The 23,484-nt window shown below is 32.3% G+C and overlaps 1 protein-coding gene across 32 annotated transcripts in view; it reads right to left on the bottom strand.

Moving 5' to 3' along the window:
- The window catches only part of LOC126734862 (dystonin), a 426,801-nt gene that overhangs the window by 259,319 nt on the left and 143,998 nt on the right, over positions 1-23,484 (bottom strand). For 26 of the 32 annotated variants that reach the window (XR_007660193.1, XM_050438640.1, XM_050438641.1 and 23 more), the window contains exon 2: positions 4,277-4,689. The exons of 2 other annotated variants lie outside the window; for them this stretch is intronic. Coding sequence is in view for 29 of the 30 variants with exons in the window: in XM_050438640.1 (XP_050294597.1) it covers positions 4,277-4,454 (178 nt within the window). In the remaining variant the exon portion in view is untranslated. The remainder of the gene's footprint in view (positions 1-4,276; positions 4,690-23,484) is intronic. 4 more of the 32 variants (XM_050438651.1, XM_050438645.1, XM_050438675.1 and 1 more) reach the window with 1 other exon arrangement.

Raw genomic sequence — 23,484 nt, forward strand, 5'->3', positions numbered from 1 at the left:
TTGGTTGAGAATTCGATATGTTGTTGCGTAATGAAGTTTTGCTTTTGATATAAACCCACATTGGTGAGTTCTCCTTTAAATCTTAACAATATGGCGATAACTCTGGGTTTTTAAATTGTTTATAGTGAGTCTTGAAGAAGACTGCAATGTTAGTCGAAAGATTAAATTACTTGAGAATACAATAAAGGGTTAAACCTTATCCAGGCATTTTAAATGACTGCATCCCCACTAAACTAAATAATGTTTCTTAACTAGCCAGTCGAGACTAGAATTTTCAACTCAAAACTCAATTTAATCATTAACAGTGATTTACCGATAATTCAATTAAAAACAAGGATTAATAAAAATCAAAAATCTAGGTCGAAACTAAATGCAAGTTTTTGCTTCTTGTTTAAGATAAATTTCTCCTTTTCAAGATATTAATTCTTGATTCTTTTACGAATCTTTTCCTTGACAATGCCATTAGAAACAGGAATAGGTTTGGTTCAGCAATTCTTCAATATTGTTGTGACAAGGCATTGTTGATCAATGATCAATGCAAGTTGTTATGATGCGAAAATGTTCTATAGTGAACAGATTTCACGTGTTTATCCCAGGTATTTCAGGCGATTGTAAACAAATACTGATGAATAAAGTAAATGAGAGATTATTTTGGTTCACAGTATTTGTTCAGTTATCAAGTATTTGACTATTTTGTTGAGTGACTATGGAATGCCTAACAATAAATGAAAAAGTTGAAATGGTCCTTATCTATGGTGAATCTGAACGGAATATTAATAGAGCCATTGAACTGTATACCTCAACGGCGACTTCCATCGCGAGCATCATTTTATCGTGTAGTGAACCACTTTATAGAAGATGGAAGTGTGAGAACGATGAATCGATCACGAACGAGAAGCATTACCAGTCAAAATAATGAAATTGCCGTCTTAGCTGCAGTTGCCCATAATCTTGGAGTCAGCTCACGATCAATTTCTTCTGCTTCTGGAACCTCCTAAACAAGTGTCCTGAGAATTTTGAAACGCCACAAGTTTCATCCGTATCATTTGTCGTTACATCAAGAGCTTCACGGGAATGATTTCCAAAATCGAGTGTTGTTTTGTGAATGGGCCCAAAATCAGTTGCATGAAAATAACAATTTCTTTCTGCGCGTCTTATTCACCGATGAAGCTTCATTTACAAACTTTGGTGTAGTTAATCGTCATAACATGCATTATTGGGCAGTTGAAAATCCCAGGTGGTTTCGAGCGATAGAACTTCAGCGGCCATGGTCTGTGAATGTCTGGTGTGGCATCATCAATGATAAAGTCATAGGACCTTATTTTATTGATGGTGTCCTTACAGACCAAAGATTTTAATTTTTTGCTGGAGATTCTGCCAGTATTTTTAGAAGATATGTGTTTTGAAGTGAGACTAAATCTATGGTACCAGCATGATGGTTGTCCTGCACATTATTCACGCGTTGCGCGTCAAGTGTTGGATCATGACTTCAATGGACGTTGGATAGGTCGCGGTGGAGCTGTCCACTGGCCGCCACGGTCACCTGATTTGACGCCCTTAGATTTTTTTCTATGGGGGTATTTGAAGGAGATCATATATCGCGATCCACCAACGACTCCCGAAAATATGAAGCTGCGAATCATGGAGGTTTGCGGGCAGATAACTTCAAAAATGCTGCACTCTGTTCATCGATCGTTTAGAAAGCGAGTCGAAAAATGTATAAAAGTGGAAGGTCAACGCTTTGAATATTTATTAAAATAATTTTCTAACTTTTTTTGTTTCAATTTCTTTTATTTGAACTTTGTATGTTTTATTTTCAAGTTTTCGATTCTGTTGATAATAAAATTCTATCATAAGATACTTTTACTCCTTTTGATAGATCATCACATATTACCCACAAGGGCAAATGTCATTGTCAAGGAAAAAATTCGTAAAAGAATCAAGAAATAATATCTTGAAAAGGAGAAGTCGCATGTAAAAAAGTGTCAGATGAAAGTTACTTATTTTTTAACGCTAAATCAGATACTATTAAAAAAAATAGAGGTTTCTATGCAAAAAAGTGAAGTTGACCTTGAAGACGTTCCCTCAAGGTCAAACCAATGACGTCATTATATTTATATAACTTCACATGAAACATTTTCTGGATACATGTTTAGTTTTCGAGATATTGCGATGTCTCAAGTTAAATGGTCCACCCTGTATATATATTATATATCTCTGTCGAATATATAGCAACGCCGAGCATCGCACAAGGGTCACTGTTGGCACTCTTCTTTTTTGTCCTTCAAAATGACGTCAGTCTTGATCTATCCGTAAATTACTTAGCCTTTGCTGACGACTTTAAAGTTTACTGTGCGATTAAAGCCCTGGAAGACTGTGAAAACCTCCAGAGAAACCTCTATAGATTGGCTGTTGATCTGAATCGGCAAATGTAATATCATGACATTTACTTACAAAAATATCAAACTAGAGCTTCCATTTTCAACAAATAATAGAATCCTTAATATACCAGATACAATCCGTGATCTTGGTGTGACAGTCGCTGAGCATGACCCTAAGCTTTCATTTAGTCCACATATCGAGGATGTAATTGCCAAACTTACGGCTTTATAGTGCGGTCAACACGGGATATTCATGACCATTATGCCCTAGTCAGATCAATCAGGCCACGACAAAAATTACGTACACTAAAGCAACGTTGCCAAAGTCTAAAATTTCTAGGAAGTTCTAAGAACTGTTTACATCTATAATATATTAATGTAATGGTTTGAAAATTAGAGGTAATTTGTTTCTAATAATTAAAAATAGAAGAATCTATAGAAATAGAAGAAGAAATTATAATCTACAAAGGCAACATTGCTGGCAAAGAGGTCATGACAAAAATTACGTAAAAACTTAAAGCGACGTTGTCGACATGTTTATAAATTCTATAGGAAGTGCCACGTTGACACTTAACAAGCCCAACAGCAACTGGCCCACTATAATTACTGGGTGTCATTAAAAAACTGGGTGTCATTAGAAAGTTGATTTAAGAGCAATCATTTTTTCCCGAAATTATTGACTTATTTAGTTTCAAAAATAAATAACTGGTATAAATGGACGAATTTGTTTAAAAGCTTTTTGAAAAAATAAAGAACACAACAAGAAAAAAATTATTAAACAAAGTTTACAGATTACTATTTATTTTTTAATTTTTAAAAAATACAAACAAAACAAACCTAAGAAATTTAAATTCAAAATACTGATATGAAAAGACCGCGTAAAATCCCAATGCTGTCGAGGTTTCGACCTATATTGAACCATTTGCAGGAGAATAAAAGTAAATTAAGGTTATGTGTCTTTATGAATTTTGAGAATTTTTAGGATAAAGCAAATTAAATAGATTTAACAAAAAAAAGGAAAATTTGCTACTTGTTCCTATTTTTATAAAACTAAAAATCATATTTAAATTACAGGTCTGATTTTGTTTTATTCTTTGGAAATTTGGACTAAGTTCATCGTAACTGGATGATAGTTTTTCCATTTTAATCTGTTCAATTAATGATGAGTACATTTTAATTATTAACTCCGTTAGTCAGTGTAATTTATCTAAATACCAAGCCTAGACTAAAGCATAATATGAATGAAATGAAAGTATAATAATATATTTGTATTATATGTATTGATGAACTAAACAGATTAAAAACGAAAAAACTATGCCGAATGTAGATAAACTCTAAGGTCTAGATTTCCCAAAATTCGTATTTATAAAGTTGATAATGGTGATCTGATGAAGAAGGAATTTTAAATTGTATAGTAAAAAAGTTGCTAAAATTTAATTGATTTATCAAAATATAAATATCTCTTGTAATAAAGACAAAAGAAAAATTCAAAAAATAGAGACTTATTCACTTTTTTCATCCTGAAGAAACATCAAAAATGAGACCTTAAGTTTTACATGGTCCAAAATGCAACCCAAGCCAATTGAATAGATAAATGGATACTTTGTCAATAAAGGAGGCTTTTCCTAATTTTTTGCTTTTAAAATGCAAATAAAAATCCATCTTGACTTATTTTCCTAAAAAAAATTTCCTACTAAAGTAACCATTAAATAAAATACTGGGTCATTTAAATTAAGGTTTGCCATATTGCCCAATAAATAGTCGTAAATTCTTTTGACCTACACCTCTATGTACGCTGAATTAGTCCAGGCGCAAAAGCACACGAAACCAAACACATGTGCGCATGCTCGGGGGCACACCAAAAACCAAAACCGAAAAAAACCCACCACCTTTACCTGAAGTAGCCTCTCTAAATAAATCCCAAATGGAAGTACCTTTAAACTTCGTGAGGTTCTCCTCGTACCCGTGCGGTACCTCCTCGGTTTTCCTGTATTTCTGTGGTGGAGCCTCGTGGTAGATGGACTCCCTCGGATCGAAACCCAATTTGTCCTTATAGTACGTTTGAGTGGACATCTTGCTTGTTTAGTACATTTAATTCTCGCTCACTTTTATATAGTGTGTTAAAGCCTTTCTGTGATTTTCGCCAGATAATCACAAATCGACCAAATATAATTAGTAGATTAAAAAAAAAAGTTCGTAAAAAAATGAAAATAAAAAGTCTTTCGAAGGAATGTTTCGTTGATTCTCGTTTTTTGTATGAAGATTTTCGTTGCTTCACGTCGTATTCCTAAATCTATCAAGGCACTATCTAAAAATCAAAAAGAAAACAACAACTTAGGTTACGTGCTAATTGTTCTGGGGCTGTCAGTGCTGAGAAACAATTTTATCGGCTAGACTAATTTAAACTAAATAACCTTTGCGTGGCCAAATCCATAAGTGGAGACGTCACGTCAGTGTATGCAATCGTAGAACCAAGGCAAATAGATAATTAAAAATCAATTTCTCTTTATAGTTTCAAGTACTCTCGTGTTGTTAACACGTGCTCAAAGTTTTATAGAGCAATAGGATTAGCTCTTATGTAAAAAAAAAATTGGTCTTAAAGGAAGTATAGAAAGTTTCTATTGCATGTAATGTGTTGTAGGTAAAAGATAAATAGGAATCAAGATCTCAGGTTTCTTTAATATATTATGTATAACTTTTCTTGAATGTGTCTTATTTGGGGAACTACATAGGTCTGAAAAGGTAAACAATATTTAATTTTTGATTACGTCTTCACCCGTACCCCATTACGTAGTTGTATGAATTGTCTGTTAGAAGCATAATTCATGATGATCGCCTAGGAAAGTTGGCTTTAAGATGAGTTATCAAGTCTAAAAATAGGAAAATTGTTAAATTTTTAATGATTTCTTGGTTACTGTCAGATTTTTTCTTTTAATTGATTTAAGATAGCTCAGTTGTAACTAGAAATATCGTTTTCTCATGATATTTCAAAATACATTATTGATAATTTTCTATTTGTTCTTTTTTCCGCATCTGTTTCAACCCCAACTTCACAATCTTCGCAGAAATTTGTCTCGGTTGTCCTAAAATAGCAAAAGTATTGCCTTATTTCCAATCATTTATATCTTTACTTACTTTAACACAAACTAATTTATCTTTTTCAGAATATTTTTCTTTTCAACCTGCATTATCTAAAAATACTACTTTTTCCCATGCAAAATGGCTCACTGCATGTTAAAATCATCATTATATCATTAGTGGATGATTGGTTATTATGTCTTAAAACTGCAAGAATGTTGATTTCTTTATTCCTGTTGAGTTTCATGAATAGAACTATTTCATCTCTCCGACTTGCTAATTTATCTTGAAATTACAATTTTCTTTGGTATGATTTCCATTATGACCTGTTGAGGTTCTCAAGGCTGAGATGACTTAACTTTTCTGAAAACTGTCAAAATATTGGATTTTTGACTATGTGACCATATCTACCTCATCTCACCTCTCTTCTCTATCAGTGACTGGTAATAAAATCGTTCTTTTCTTAACTCCACCCATATCCGTAAATTCACTGCATATGTGCAACATCAATTTATTAGAATTATTTAAGATACTTTGGTCTTTAAGATTGAATATCGTATTTTAAAACAGTAAGAACACTGACTGCTCATCTCTACCGCATTTAAATTCTCAATCATAAAATTGCATTTTTTTACATACGATCAGTACATACGAAAAGCATCATGTCATAATGATCTTCCAAGATACTTGGGTTTGAGATGGCATATCACATCTGAAAACAGCAATAATATTAAATTCTTGGCTTTTTCTTCATTTATATGGCATCTCATTTCTTAAATGCACAATCTACCAAGAGTTATCATATCTGGAGATAGGAATTTTTAAAATGACTGCATATGAAAATCATCACTTCCTCGAGATAGTTCAAGAGAAGATAACCTTTTCTTCATCTTTACGGCATCTCATATCTCAACTACTGCCTAAATTGTATTATTTCCACACAAGATGGCTTACGACATACAACATACTTGATTTCACTATGAACTAAGGCATCATTTTATCACAAGTTTCAGAATATATGAATCTGAGATAAGTTATCGTGCTTGAAAATGGCAAAAAAAAATTGGTTGGTTAAGTGCTAGTCATCCTCTCACGTTTCTGTGTTGACTCAGACTCATGATTTTTGAGCAAGGAAATAACGTAGTATTAAAAGTAAATTGGCCCACTGCATACAACCAGCCTGATTTCATTATGATCTTTTAAGGTAGTTGTGTAGAAGATTGGTAATTACGTCTTAAAATAGCAGGACTTTTGACTTTCGTCATTTCTACTGCATTTTTTATCTAGCTTCTCTACTACAAGCGAATTAGTTTTTAAATTAAACTTTTCATGCATAATTTTCCTTAAATGTGTGTTTTCAACTCTTCATCCTTATATCTGGACACCTCGAAAGGTCTGAGTTATTATATTTAATAATGGGAAAATTAGGTTGTTAACGATGTATTCACCTCCACCCCATTTCTATTATATAATACTTATAAGAAACATCAATTCATCATGATCGTCGAGGAACCTCAAGTTTGAGATGAATTACCAAGTCTAAAAATAAGAAAATTATTAAATTTTCAATGATTTCTTCGTTACTTACTATGCCGCAGTTCACTTCTCATTTAACGTGTAGGCCATGTTAAAATTATAATTTTATAAAATAATTAAAAACTTTACGTAAGATTCCTCCCTATATCACTTTATCAAGATCTTTTAAGATTATATGGATGTCTGAAAACATCTTAAATTATTGGTCTGTTCTTGATTTTTCCGTATCTCTTTCAACTCCAACTTCATACAATTCCGCGTTATTTGTCTGGGTTGGTCTTAAAATAGCCAAAATATTTTCTCATTTCTATGCATCTGAATATCTACTTATTTTATAATGAAGGTAATATATCTTTTTAACTACTACCTGAATCACAAATCATATTTTAACCATGCAAGATGGCAAACTAAATATTAAAACCATTAATGTATCATCATTTTCCATGACATGCCATACAACTTATCTCTCAAAAAAAATAGCAGAAATATTGAGCTTTTTCAGTATGAAGTAGCAGTATTTATAGCATGATATCATGATGATATTTGGGTAGAAGATGTGTCTTGAAATAGCAAGAATATTGATTTCTTCATTTCCCTATTTCATCTTTCATACTTGCTAATTTATCTTGAAATTGTGTTTTTCTTCTATGTCTTATTGCATTAAGTATTTCATTATGACCTATTAAGGTTCTCGGTTCTGAAATGACATGATGAAATATCATTTGTCTAAACATATCTACTCAACCTTTATATAAAAATTCTTGGTTAATTTATTTTTTCTTACGTAAAATAGTTTACTTCATATGTAAAACATCAAGTCATTAGGATTCACTAAAATAGTTCGCTCTGAGATTGAATATCATATAGTAAGAACATTGATTGGTCACCTTTACCGTATAAACGTTCTCAATTACTGCCTAACTCATGTTAAAATTGCATTTTTTTTACGTATGATAATTCACTGCATACGAGAAGAATCACTGGTCTTCCAAAGCACTTCGGTCAGAGATGGGATACCACATCTGAAAACACCAAAAATGTTGAATTTTTGGCCTTTCCTTCTGGATCTGGCCTCTCTAACGCATCTCATTTCATAACTTCAAAATCTGACAAAATTTATGTATCTAAGATGAGTTACCATTTCTAAACGAAAGATTGAATCTCTGACGTACCGAGGCCAATCCCTTTACGAAAAATATTGACTTCGTAGGATCTTCTGAGAATGCAAAAAATTATCAATTGATCATATTTTATAAAATAGTGAAACTGCATTTTGGTCCTTCTATTTTGACTGAAGCTTCAGCTAAAGATTCTGGTTGGTTTTAAAATTATTCACTAAGCTCTAAGTATATTGATAAGGGAGGCATAGATTGGATTTCTAATATAACCTGTACGTGTTTACATCTGATAACAAAAAAAAAATGGTTTAATGTTATGTCGGGTTGATCTTAGGTTAAATAGGTTTTGACTATACTGATAACAATTAAAAAAGTAGGTCAAAGTCGTTTTGAGATTATTGCAACAACAATACTGTAAATGGTGTAAGAGAAGAGAATTTGCTTTTAATTGCGAGTTTTGTGAATCCTATTTTCATCCAAGTGGTGCAATCAATTAAAGCTTAAATTAAGGGTGAAAAAGTAAAACTCTTGTGAACCATGAAAAAAAGTTAGTTTAGTAAAATAGATGAGAACAAAATCAAAAACATCTTTAAAAAGCCCTTAACAATGCTTTCAATATCTTTTAAAAAAATGGAGTCTAAACCCCTTCAGTACACGTCAGATGTGTTTGAACAACAAAAAAATGGTACAAAAGACTCAATTTAGGATGTTAAAGATCTTAAATCTCCAAATAACTGCACATGATAAAATATCACTTCATCAAGATCATTCAAAGAAAGATCGTTACATTTCCTTTTTCTTTATAGCATCTCATGTCATAACTATAACCTAAATCGTACAACAAATATGATTTCATTTTGAACTGCAAGACATTAAGCTCTGAGATTAAATGTTATATCTAAAATATGAAAAATCGCTTCTCATGTCTACTGCATCTAAATTTCTAATTTTTATAGTACTAACTAATTTATCTCTTTCTTACACTGTTCGCTGCGTACGAAGCATTACTTTATCAAAAAACATGGGTCTGAGATCTCCATCACATATTATTTCTTACCTAGCTTAGAGTTGTATTTTTGTATCATGAATTAAGATGGCTTATTGCATATTAGAGGCATCACTTTATCATACATTTCCAGGATATTTTAATCTGAGATGAGTTATCATTCCTGAAAATGGAAAAATACATTGAGTTGGTTGAGTATTAGCCATCGTCTTGCGTTTTTCATATTGACTCGGACTCTGCTTATGCTTTCTTAAATACAATTGGTTGTTCTCTCCAGTTCGTGATCCCTCTTCTATTTTTTCCTTTTCTTTTCTGGTTTCCTTGCATTAAACAAGCACAAGCAAAAAGATATGTCGGCTAGTACCAACTTAATTCTTTTTGCTTTTCTTAGTATTAAGTTGGCTCATTGCATACAAAAAGCCTGATTTCGTTATGATCTTTCAAGGTATTTGAATAAAAGAAGTTTTATGTACCAAGACTTTTGAATCTCTTCATTCCTACTGCATTTTGTTTCTCTAGTTTCTCTACTTCTTCGAGATATATTATTATTTTTAAAAGAATTGTTGATCATATCTTTACCTCTATCAAATCTCATTTCTCAACTACTGATACTATATAGAACAAATCCTCTAATCGAACGATCTTATAGGCTTCAAAGTAATATCGTCCAATTCAGTTTCATTGATCTTTCAAAAAGTGTTTTGAAGAGAATGTTTAGTTTACTCGAGTCCAGTGAATCCAATGAACAAAAAGAGGAAACTTTTGGATGTCCACAAGCCATGTGGTCTGGATATTTGCACATTGCAAGTGTATTTTTTTCATGAAAAATGCAATTTCTATGGATTTAAGATGATTTGAATTTGGGACTTGCTTCTTCTCTACCACATCACTTTTCTCAACCATACTGCCGGAATCATCTAAAAGTAATATTTTTCTAGGATATTTGGATCTGAAATGAGTTGTTATGTCTGAAAGGGGTTTATTAAGTTGGCTTATTGCATACGACAAGCATTTTTGCATTATAATCTTTTGAAATTCTTGGGTCTCAGATGGGTTATCATTTCTGAAAACAGCAAAAGTACTAAACTTTGAATCATGTCGCCATCTCTCTCGCATCTCATTTCTCAACTTATATCTTAATCGAATTTCATTATGATCTTCCAAAAGATTTGGGTCGAAGATTTGTTATGCCTAGGATTTGTAATTTTAGGCGATTTCTTTATCTCTACTGTATTTAACTTTTTTAATTTCTCCACTATTCGATAATTTATCTTAAAATTTAATTTTACTTACACTATATATGGAAAGAATTATTTTATTATGATCTTCGGGGAGCCGTCTAAGATGATGAATGGTATTGAATCTTTTATCTTTTTAGCTCTACATCTCTCTTTGCCAATAAACTGATAATAAGAAACTAGAAATGGACAAAATATTAAATTTTTGGATATTTCTTCATCTCTACCATAATTAATTTCTCTATTTCTGCCTCTTGTTCATCTTAATTTTTTTTTACATAATTGCCTTCATTGTGATCTGAAGAAATTTGAGTATTTGCAGCAAGTGATTTATAAAATTTGATTTTAATATTTCCTTAATAAATTACACAAAAACAGTAATTATTTAAAATTTCAAAAACGATAACACTAAAAATAAAAAAATACACTTAATTGACTTTTAAAGAAGACATTAACTAATGGTCTTAATAGTTTATTGCTCCAACCCATTACCAGAACCAAATTATTTATAACAACTGTATAATGTTAACATCATTTTAATCGGCTGTAAAATAGTTGTTAACGAAATAAAGTTTGATAAAAAAAAATTATTTAAAATTCGACCTTAAAATTCACTTTTTCGTAACTTAAGGCCATGGCCAACTGATTTCAAACGGGTCTGGGTCTATAACATCCGGATTTGAACGGTTCTTAGAAAAATATTGGCTACCTGCGCTAAAACATCTTAAATATTTGCCAAACACATTTTGTCAAATACTATTTTTAACTGATGGCTCACTACTAAACAGATGAGTTCCTTATCGAAAATTCAAAAAACTAAACACTTATAAGGTGTCAAGTCTATCAAATATGAATTTGCCAAGGCAATGAGATAATGTCGCAGGTAAATAAGATACTTAACGGTTCTTACTGGGTTACCCAATTTCAAAATTTATAGTTATGGCACCTCATAAAGAGTGTTTGTCTGGCTATAAAATCCTAAAAATTGCTTTGTAAATAACAAGAAATGGAATATTTTGTGAACGGATTTATATTTTGACGTCTAGAGTTGAAGGTACTTTTAGGATGATGGTTGAAACTGGTTCTTGATTCTTTATTATTGAAGATCAAAGCATCATGCCACTCGAAAAAACAAGAACATTCATAGGAACCACAACACGAAAAAGAAATAAATAAAACGATATAGAATAATAAAAAGATGCATGCATAAATAGAATGAAAAAAATAATGATTAATAAATAAATGAAATTTATTTTATGATTTTAATGTCAATTAAAAATTCCATCTTAATGCAGCAAAATTTGAATTGTTACAACTTCTTCATGTATTTTGGATGAGGTTGGCATCAGCCATCTCAGATGATTTGATCGTGAAACATTCTCTTAAGTTTCTAAAGCTAAACATTCTTCTCCTTCCAATAGAAAAAATTGGACCTGTCGTAATGTAGTCAAAATATTGCGGTTTTTTTCTGTTTAACTTCCTATAGGATCTCTATATCCTTCTCGATTCTTTTCAGAACTTGATGAAATTCTTAACCTCTTATGTCACCTGTTCATCTTATAAATAGTTAATCCAATAAGTACAAATATTCTTGTTAGATCATCAATTCCTGTTCGACTGTTCGATGTTAAATATGCGATGTTATAGTATCATAGCTTCAGATGTAATAGATAATATTTAATCAATAGCTCGGACATCTTCAGTAATATTGGATTTAGAACTACCAACATTCAAATAGAATGCATTTTGTTTAATTAGAATATCAACATTAGATTTGGGTCAGACATTGTTCTTTATATCATTTACATAATGAGATGGATATTTCTGAAATGTTTTTTTGGAATTATTTAAACCTTATGTTCTAGGCTAGGTAACTGAGGTAAGACAATAATCTCAATGGACACTTCGCAACTCAAAAAGATTGATTTGGTTTGAGCTATAAACAAGTTGATAAAGAATGGTCTTCTAAATATCATGATTTTTGTTTAATGAAAATACTTTCACTAGTTTTTAAGAAATTCGAATTGAGTATCACCTAGAAGTTAATATAGGGGAGAGTGGGGCAAGTGAATCATAGGGGGCAAGTGCGTTTCTAGAAATATGTCGAGCAACCGGCATCATAGCACGACAATGATCAGTGTAGTGTACATGTCTATTAGCGCGTATTGTGTCCTTAAGCATTTAGCTGAAAATTACTAAAATTAAGGTAAATATTAACATTTTTTAAATTTTGCGTGTTGTTTTATAATATTTTAAGCGAAATCAATAAGGAATTTCCCCAATTTAAAGGCATTTTCTTAATATTGTATGAAGTGCATACCATAACCTGATATTTGCTTAATACCGCGTTATGCTTAGAATGTTGCCACATTTATCTGTCTTTTCAAGATTTAAATTTTTATATTTTAAGAAAGATTGATGTGTATATACTGTAGTATAAAAGTCCTTATAAATATATTTTATATATTGCAGAGGAAAAATGGTGCGTAACTACGTGCGCAAACCCAAAAAGGATCATCCTCAGAAGATGCCATTCGTGGTGCCTTAGAAGCGATTCAAAATAAAGAGATGTCAATTAAAAAAGCTAGTGTGGTTTTTAGTATTCCGAGAACCACCTTACAATCACGATTAAAGCGTCGACAGCTCACTCCACTTGTAAACCACGGCAGGTTCAAACCCGTATTCACTGAAAAAATGGAAAATGAATTATGTGAACACATAATTTTGTTGGAAAAACTGTTTTATGGACTTTCGACCACAGATCTTCAAAGGATTGCATTTCAATTTGCTGAAGCCAATCAAATAAGTCATCCTTTTAATAATAGAGATCGAAAACTTGCAGGAAAAGACTGGGTGAGCTTATTTTTAAATCGTCAGAAAATCCTCTCCATTCGAAGACCTGAAGCAACCAGCATTGCAAGAGTAACAGGATTTTCCAAATCTAGGGTTAATGATTTTTTTCAAAACTTAAAAAAAACCTTGGACAAGTTTAATTTTCTGCCGCATCGGATTTTTAACTGTGATGAGACGAGGATTACCTGCGTTCAAAAACCGGGAAAAATAATATAGGATAAATATTATTAAGGGTTTTGAAAAAACTGGAATCTACCCATATAATCCAGATGTGTTTCAAGACAGTGACTTTGCGCCAGTCGAGAACATTCTTCAAAACGAATGTAGGACAGAAAACATTAATCCCGTCGAGGGTCCCGTAATAAGTGGTGAAGTCTTGTTGAGAAAAGATGATATCCAGAGTACTTCTAAAGAAATAGTAAACAATTTTGAACAAGAGCAACCATCATGTAGTTATGTTTCAGTTTCAACTTTAAGCCCAGTTCCAAAACCCTCTCAAAAGAAAGAAAATTCCAAATCCAAATCTAGGCGCATAGAAGGATCTAAAATAATAACCAGTTCTCCTTACAAAGATCAATTGGAATAAAAATTAAAACCAGTGAAAGCTAAGCAAGTAAAAAAGAAACTAGACGACAAAGCAGGGACAAGTACTAGTAACGGAAAAAAATTAAAAGAAGGAATTTCTAAGCAAAAGAAGCAAAGTGCCACGTCAAGAGCAGAAGAGAAACAACATAACATAAAAACAATGCCGGACGAAGAGAAAAACACATTATGCATTTACTGTCATGAGACCTAGGAAGACACTTGTTATGAAGAATGGATAATGTGCATGCAATGTGGTGCCTGGTTACGTGAGGATTGTTCCGATAATGAGCCAGGTACTAATAATTATGTTTGTGACAATTGTCGTTGATTAATTAGCATTCGAACTCACTTGCCCCATGTGGGTGACTCACTTACCCCTATAACTTGGGGCAAGAGAGTCATTTTTCTTTTTTTGTTTTTGTTTTTTTGATATTTTTCCGAAGAGTTAATGTTTAGTTTATTTTTAAGGTTATGTTAGTTTGAAACCAATTAAACTCGTGTTACAAAAGATGAAAGTTTTTTTATTTCTAAAACTTAGTAAGTGTCTCACTTGCCCCATCCTCCCCTAATATTAAATATTCTTAGTGGACGAAAATGCCGAAATTTTTGCCTGAACTGGTTTGAACCCTTAATAACTCTAATAGAGAACACTCTCCTAAATATCATGGTTTTTATTTAATCAGAATACTTCGACCAGTTTTTAAGATTTTCGGGTTTGAAGTGAGTGGTGACCTTAAAGTGCAAACAATCTCAATAGGCACCACTACTTAAAAATGTCAATATTTCTGAAACGAATGCTTGGACTAGTTTGAACCGTTAATGACACTTGTAAAGAACACTCTTCTTAATACCATACTTTTTGTTTTCATGGGAATCCTTAAACTATTTCTCCTGATTTTAGACTTTGAAGTGATTGGTCATCTTGAAATTTAAATATTCAATACTCAATAGACACCACAACTTAAAAAACGCAATATATCTGCAAATTCCAAACTAATTAAAATAATACTGATAAAGAAATGATAGAGAAACAACCTTCAAAAACCTAAATACCAACATTGATTAAATAAAAACACATTTCCCACGTTATTGCCGACTAGGCATCATAAACAGTTCACACGTAACGATTTTATTTAAGTAAACGAGAAGCCGTTTAAGATGCAGCGACGATCGACTCCCGTATGCAATAAATTAATAATAATTATTGCTGACGATTTTTAGCCAGTTTTTCATCATGACTATATTAAGAACCGCTCAAGGTAATTTGTTTATCGGTAATAATATTTGTCAGTTGTCACATACGATCATCAATCATTTTATGAAATGATGAGATCTTATGCAAAGTGGAATGTAAACGAGGTGGTTTTTAACAAAAGATTATTTTTGGTAGTTATAGTTACCGTGATTTAACCAGAAATATACGCATTAGTTAAAAAAATATCGAAATAATCATACCCGGAATCATATATACCCACCAGTGTTATCAGTAAACTATTCAACTCGATGTTATCACACAAAATGAACATGGATTTAGTCCTTCCAGAGCCGTATCAAAATTTCGCAGAAATTGTATTATTTATAATGACTTAGAAAGTATTGATCAAGTTAACCATAAAATATGCAGAATAACTCGAGGGTTAAACAACTTCTGTAGGATGATATTGACAGACTAATTAAATGGTGTCATGACTAATTTTCGTGTGGTCTAAAAATTGCTAAATAGGTTTCTTTAAGGGTTTAATGTTTTGTGGAGCAGCAATCACTGTAGAATTATTAACAATTTCTTCAGAGAGTTTCAGATATTTGAATGCATGGTATTCAAATATGACACATATTCAAATATAACACATAATAGGCTGAATTACTGTACTCATCATATAATATAAATACTAGTTTCTCATGGTGTATTCACATTATTTGTAAATATAACATGAAGAACCTCGCGTTTCTTCAGTATACACTGTTCAGTCAGTAGCCCTTTCTCTGACCTAATCTGTTTTTCATTGAGTTTTGAAATTTCATTCTTGAATGATGTGGAGAAGAAACTGAATATCCCTTTTTCCATTTGCTGATATTTTATTCCAGTGGTCATTGCGTGCCTCTTTGGTTAAAATGTGAGCATTGTTCAAAACAAATATCAAAATATTAATTAGGTATTACGAGAATTCTGATCTTAAAGGTTCAGTAAGGATTGAAGCAAAGAATTATACCCCTGAATCGTGTATTCTCACATTTGTTGTAACCAATTAAATTGGCTGTTTCTAGGTGGAAATTTTAAAAAAAGGACATGTATTTTGTAGTAGTTATTGAAATTATCAATTTTATATCCTATCGAATTTGAAGCAAGTTAAGTATAATGTAAGAATTCTTTCACATATACAGAATAACTCGACAGATCAGTAATTTGTAGGTCTTGAATGGTGGGTTCCTCCAAGACTCCCAGAAGATATTAAAATCTTCAGTAAGTAAGTGCATGGCATTCAAAGATGGTAGAGCTAGCTGACTGGCCCACTATACTCATATATTACATACATATTGGTCTTTTGCATTGCAAGTTTTAGAATGTCACTGTTCAGTGATGTTGCAGGACAGCTTAAAATCTTTTTATTTCCGGATATTTCAGTCCAGTGGTTCTCACTTGTCACTGTCCTATGAACCTGTATTTGGTATTTCTCAAACTTGGAGAAGTTTTTATCAATAAGAGCTTTTGCTGTTCAATAGTTTAATTGTACTACAGTTACTAGTTCCGTTGAGCATGTCAATGGCTCAGTATACACATACTATGGATTAAGGAGTATCAGTTGAGAATCTTATAAGAAGCTTTACTAATATGAAATTTTATTCTACAACTTATATTATTACATATTACCCTGCACAACAAATCGAAGGTTATTTTATGTTGACTGAAATATTTTTATTGTTGTTTACTAATTCGAGGCATCTGATTTCGAATCTGTCGTCAGTTTTACTCTAACAGCTCGAGTTGTTTAGATATAGCTACGTTCTTCTCATTTATCTTTATTTTTGGTTTTTTATCTATTATAGTCGCGTTTTAGATAAATTATTGTAATTTTCATCATGACTTCGCTAAGAAGGGTCTGCATTACCGATCCGAATTGTTTTTGTTATATTTGTGGCGAATATGTTTTTCAAAAATTTCGATTGAATATGTCAGACTTTGTGAAACGAGCGTATTTAGAGTGTTTTGGTTTTCCTTGGGAAACAGATAACAAGTGCTGGGTGCCCAATATTGTGTGCAAAATTTGTGTTGAAGAATTACGTTTATGGGCCACTAAGAAGAGACTCTCTTTTAAATTCCAATCCCCAATGATTTGGCGTGAACCTTTAAATCATCACGATGACTGCTATTTTTGCGTTGTTAATATAAAAGGAATCAACAAGACGAACCGCTCCAAATGGATTTACCCCACATCAACATCAGCTGTGAGGCCTGTAAGGAGCTCAAAAGATACATCTTTACCATTACCATCTACATCTACAGAAAGTTCTGATGAATTGAATGAACTGAGTAGCATGAGCAATGACGAGTTTGTTCCAGAAAATCTCTTTGAACCAAAACCATTCGATCCAAGTGCACTTGATGATTTAATTAGAGACCTTGGACTATCCAAAACTTCGTCTGAATTATTGGCCTCCAGATTAAAAGAGAGAAATCTTTTAACTAAAGAAACTAAAGTTTCTTATTACTGCACTCGAGAAAAAGACTTACTTCCCTTTTTCGCTGAGGAGGATAATTTTGTATTTTGTACTAATATTTCTGGTTTAATGACTGCCATGGGCTCGCAGAAATATGAACCAATCGATTGGCGTTTATTTATTGACTCGTCAAAACGGAGTTTGAAGTGTATACTATTGCACAACGGAAATAAACTAGGCTCCATACCAATAGCACATTCAACTAAAGTTAAGGAAGAATACCCCACAATAGCACTGGTCATGAACAAAATCAAATATAACAATCATAAATGGGTGATTTGCGTTGATCTTAAGATGGTGAACTTCCTTTTAGGACAACAAGGAGGCTACACTAAATATCCTTGTTTTATGTGTTTATGGGATAGTAGATTAAAAATCAGAACATTGGTCAAAAAAAGAATGGCCCTCTAGGGAAGCACTACTTCCAGGTAGTCTTAATGTTATAAATGAACCTCTAGTGCCACGAGATCGTATCATATTGCCACCCCTGCACATTAAACTAGGTTTAATGAAGCAATATGTTAAGGCATTAAATAAAGATGGTGAATGTTTTAAATATATTTCAAGGAAATTTCCAAGTCTAAGTTCAGAAAAACTCAAGGCAGGTATATTTGATGGTCCACAAATTCGCAAGTTGGTAAACGATCCTAATTTCACCAGCTCAATGTCAGAAATTGAGAAGAATGCATGGGATTCCTTTGTTTGGGTTATCCAAAATTTCTTAGGTAATAGGAAGGGTGATGATTACATTGCGCACGTCGAAGAGATGTTGTCACACTTCCAGTGACTTGGATGTAACATGAGCATCAAAGTGCACTTCCTACACAGCCATTTACACCATTTTCCTGAAAATCTCGGTGACATGAGTGAAGAACAGGGTGAACGATTCCACCAAGATCTTCGAACCATGGAGGAACGATTTCAGGGTCGCTGGGATGCACATATGTTGGCCGATTTTTGCTGGAGTATTCAGAGTAGCAGTTCATTCAAAACTAGTAGAAAATCATATAAAAGAAAATTCCTGAGTGTATAGTTCTTGTAATTAAAAATGTTTGTACGTTGAGTGTATTTTTAATTCCCAAAAAATACTCCCTCCTTTTAACTCAAAAACTAGAGCTGACACATATAAACTGATGACATTATTTAATATCAGCATTAAAAATAAGCCTAGAATCATAAAAATATTCCATGCAACATACATGCTGTTGGGCGGTGTTATCAGTGGAACTTATTCTTCATGTTTATCTCTTTTTATGCTCCTCTCGGTAAAAAGTAAATATTTAGGAAGATATTTTAGACTCACTATAAAATTTACTTAATCTAAAAGAGATATGAATATTCCTATTAAACCTTTCAAAAAAATTGATGTAAGTTATACTGAAGGTATTTATATTGATTTTTCGATTATATTTTATATTTAATTTTTCGTCTCGCAGTTGTTTTTAAAATAGACAGAGCAACTCGACGGATCAACTTCTGCAGGATGAACTTGACAACTGAATTTCTGAATAAATTCAGAATAAAAGATTTAAGAGTCATTTTGAATCAAAATCTAACACTTTGTGTCATATAAGCAATCAATGATCAAAAAAATTTAAGTGGTAGTTTTTCTCTAATTTTACTCCAGAAGGTTTTGAGATCCTCTTTAAGTAAACGCATGGCATTCAAAGATGATAGATCATCATAGATAAGAAATTTTTTTTTATTATAAAAAATTAAAAGCAATTTGTTTTAAATTTCTTATAATAAGAAGGACCTTTGTACTTAACAAATTGATTTTACAGGAAAAAATTATCAGTTGCGACGTAGAGCTGAATACGCAAATTGATTGTTCACTCCTGTGTGTGATCTGAGATATGTATTTTTTCTTTCTTTTTCTTTAGTTTTCTGGATGATCTCATGGAGAAATAGGTGGCGGCAAGTCTTATATTCTTCTGCTTCCCGACTAACTTTTGATGGCACTTATTAAAATTTAGATGGTTGGTTGGACAAAGTTCCCAATTTATTCAAATAAATATTAAAAAAGCAGTAAGACTCAGAAGACTCATCAATGGCGTTAAGTTTATCATTTTGACTATTTATATAAACTATATAATTTTTGACTCTTTTATACCTCAGCTAGTGTTCTCATTATTTGATCAGCCTCATAATGCACTATACAGTCAGTAGCCCTTTCACTACTCTTAAGCTGTTCTCCAATAAGTTTTAGAATTTCACTCTTCAGTGATGTTGAGGAAGAGCTCAATATCACTTTGTCTATTTATTGATATTTCATTCCAGTGGTTATCACATATTGCTTTAGTTCACAAGATTTTGCTGTTCACTAGTTCAACTGAGCATGTCAATAAGAGCATGTCAACAAGCAATCCACATGAAATAATTGTGCATGTTTAGTTGTGTTTCTCATAAGATTAAAAGTTAATTTTAATGACCATTGTTCTTGTCTAGACAAACAATTTACACTAAATGCTTTTTTCATTTTTATCTATTGTTCATGGTGGTAATAACCGAATCCATGCTACTTATTTATTAAAATAAACTGACTTGATTCTATTAACAGGAGTAAAAGATAATATTGTTCATCAAAAATAAAAATCTTCCTCGACGATCTTTTGGACGATCTCTTTGGTAAAAGTCCGTAGGCTTTTTCATAGGTAAATACGATTGATCTGTTGGAGTGTCTGTCTGTATCTAAAAATTTCCTTTTCAGTTCCTTTATTGCGATTAAATTCCATCAAATTTTCACAACTGTAGTGATCCCACCATAATAAATCCCAAGATATCAAATAAAAATTTATCGATGACATCATACAGTAGTATCTTCAGATGTCGACACATGTAGGTGAAGATGTATAAATATTTACTTAAGTTATTATACAGGATAGGTAAGCATCCATATGGCCTTCAGAGCGTTTTTTTTGCATTTCTTAAAATAAATCAGCAGCCGATTGACATAGGAATTCCATAACGCAACCAAAGGATTAAAAATTTTTTGAAGATTTATGGTAATGTTGACAGTCGCTTAAGTCGAATTGAGAAATTATCGTCTCCAGGTCAATTTATTATTCATTCAAAAACCCGTTATGTTAAAGATTCAACTTTATTTATTTTTATGTTGCCTTGAAGATTCTTCTATTATGGTTTTTCAGCTTAAACGCATGTGTTGTGTGTGAAAAGGGTAGCGGAGCGTCACGAAATTTTATCAGCTGCTTAAATATGCGACCCTCATGTTGTTTGACCTTTTGGGTTCAAGATTACTTTATAACCGGAGCACCGATGGGTTTGGGGAATTCATGGGAGCAAGATATTTAAATTTAGTTCTTTGTTTATACAATGTATTCACAATAAGATGGGATTACAGTAATTACTGGAGAAAACGAGTTATCAGATTAGTGAGTTTCATAAGAGCAAATGCCACATTCTATTCTGACTCAACAACATCATCTATTTGTTGTTGTTTTGCTTACTTGTTCCCTTTTGTATAGCCAAGAAGACTCATTGGAAATCATTATGCATGAGCTCATTATCGTCTATACTCTATTTCAGAAGTGTATAGAGCAATAAACTGGGGAATTCCGTTCTGTTTGGCTACATTTCGTGGTAGTTCATAGGCGCAGGCACTTATAATATTTATGAATTTAATTTTCACGGATTAAATGCCTTTATTTTGAAAGAGATTAAATACTAAATAAATACTTTTAATCCTTTTGTATAGGTACCTATCTTTTAACGCTTTGTAACATGCAAAAATGGGGTCAGGTAATATATACAGACTATAAATACTTTTAAATCATATTTTAAACGTTAGTAGTCACTGCTACGCTCTAGTGTAATCACAATATTATTATCCCAATATTTAAAAAATGGAGGTATTCAGTCCAACGAAAAGATGTACTAAAAATTCTCCACTATCGCTGAGTGAAAAAGTTATTATTTTAAATGTACATGATTGCATAAAACACGATTACCCTAGTTTTACTGTGCAAGAAATTGTTGAAAAATGTTCTCGAATGAGTGGAATTGGAAAGTCCACCATTTTCAAATTGTTGCGGGAAAGAAAAGTAGCAGGTCAAGTGGAATCTCCCAAGCAAAAGACAGGACGACCTACAAAAGTCCTTGATGAAAATGCTAAATGTATAATTCGAAGAAAAGTTCACTCTTTTTATTTTAAAAAGGAAATACCCACCCTAGACAAAATTTTAATGGAGCTTGGCCGAGATGACAGTATTCCGTTGATAAGTAGAAAACTTTTATGGAAAACTTTAAAAAATATGGATTTTGCCTGGGAAAAGCATAACCGCAAAGCACTTTTACTGGAGAGCGACGAAATTGTTTGTTGGAGACGACAATACTTGAGAAGTATCAAGCAGTACCGCAGGGAGCAAAAGAAAGTTTTTTATCTTGATGAGACGTGGATTAACGAAGGTTATATAGTCCAAAAAATGTGGCAAGACAAAAATATAACCAATGCTCGCCAAGCTTTCATAAAAGGCCTGTCTACGGGTATTAAAGTACCTTCGGGAAAAGGAAAAAGACTTATAATCACACATATTGGAAGCGAAGAGGGATTTTTAAAAGAAGGTCTGCTAACCTTTGAGTCGACTCGCACAGGAGATTACCATGAAGACATGAACTCAGACGTTTTCGAGGACTATTTTGGTGAAATGATAAAATTTCTTCCGGCTAATTCGGTGGTGGTTATGGATAACGCAAGCTATCATTCACGGCGAATAGAGAAGACGCCAACTTCAAGTTGGAGAAAGCAAGAAATTATCGATAAATTTGTGAAAAAAATATATTATTCCATTTAAACAAAAGTAACTTTCTAAAATAAAATAGCATTTAAGTACATTAATTATAAGGTAAAAAACAAGTCCCAGTTGTACGCCTTTGGCGAACCGTTTTCAATGTTTATCAGTGGGTAACAATGGGCAAAACTCATAAATTGACCCAAAACCGGGTGGCACTACCTGCAATCAACGAAAAGAAAGAATTTTACATTGAAACTAATACCCAACTAAGGTAGTGGCATAAAATATTGGTGGATCACCAGGTACCACTTTTGCATACCTAATGAGGTTTTATTGCTCTACACACTTCTGAAATAGAGTATAGATATGATACAGAAGAGAAAACGGTAATAGAAGGTCACCAGATTTAGACTCTCTACATTTTTGCCTGTGAGGCTTTTAAAATCTTTGGTGTAGCCTAATTCAGTTACTAATAGGAAAAACTGATTGGAAAGAAATAAGGAATAATGTTGAAAAATTGTGGAGGGAGCGTTACTGCACATAGTCAGGAAACTTTGAGTACTTGAGTGAATTGATAATAATTTAGTTTAAAGAGTATTTCATTTCTTTTTATGACAAAAACGACCCTATAATCGTGAAAAATTAAATCGTAAACCACGGTTCCATAAAGATTTTTCACAAAATCCGTTACGGAACTTTTGCATAACTTATAGTGTAATTTGAATGTTAAATTATGTAACTCTGTTTAAAGCATATATCATGGTCTCGATTATGCTAATGAAGCCAACGTTTGTGAATGGAATTTTATATTTTAAAATACACGTGTAACTTTTTTTGTAAATTTTACCAAAAAGGTCTTCTGATATACTTCCATTAAAAAAGATCAAATTGCGGTTTAACAACTGATCAAATAATAATTCTGGTTTTACCGTTACCACTCACAACAAAATATTGGGGAGAAGAGAAGAGAACTGCAGGTGCTCATGTCTGGTATCTTTATTAAAAAAAAAGAGAAATTACTTCAAATACTAAAAAGAAAATTATTTAAAATGCCTTAAAGAATACAAAAACTGAATGACGGTAAAGATTGGAAATCACTCAAAAGTTAATCAAAAAACATGGAATATTAAAAACAACCATGGAAGAAATAATCCTTAAGACATCATCGATCAAGCTTGATGAAAAAGCATGAATGCCCAGATTTGACATGAAAAGTAACTT

Source organism: Anthonomus grandis, chromosome 4 (assembly GCF_022605725.1).
Source record: "Anthonomus grandis grandis chromosome 4, icAntGran1.3, whole genome shotgun sequence".
Classification (NCBI taxonomy): domain Eukaryota; kingdom Metazoa; phylum Arthropoda; class Insecta; order Coleoptera; family Curculionidae; genus Anthonomus; species Anthonomus grandis.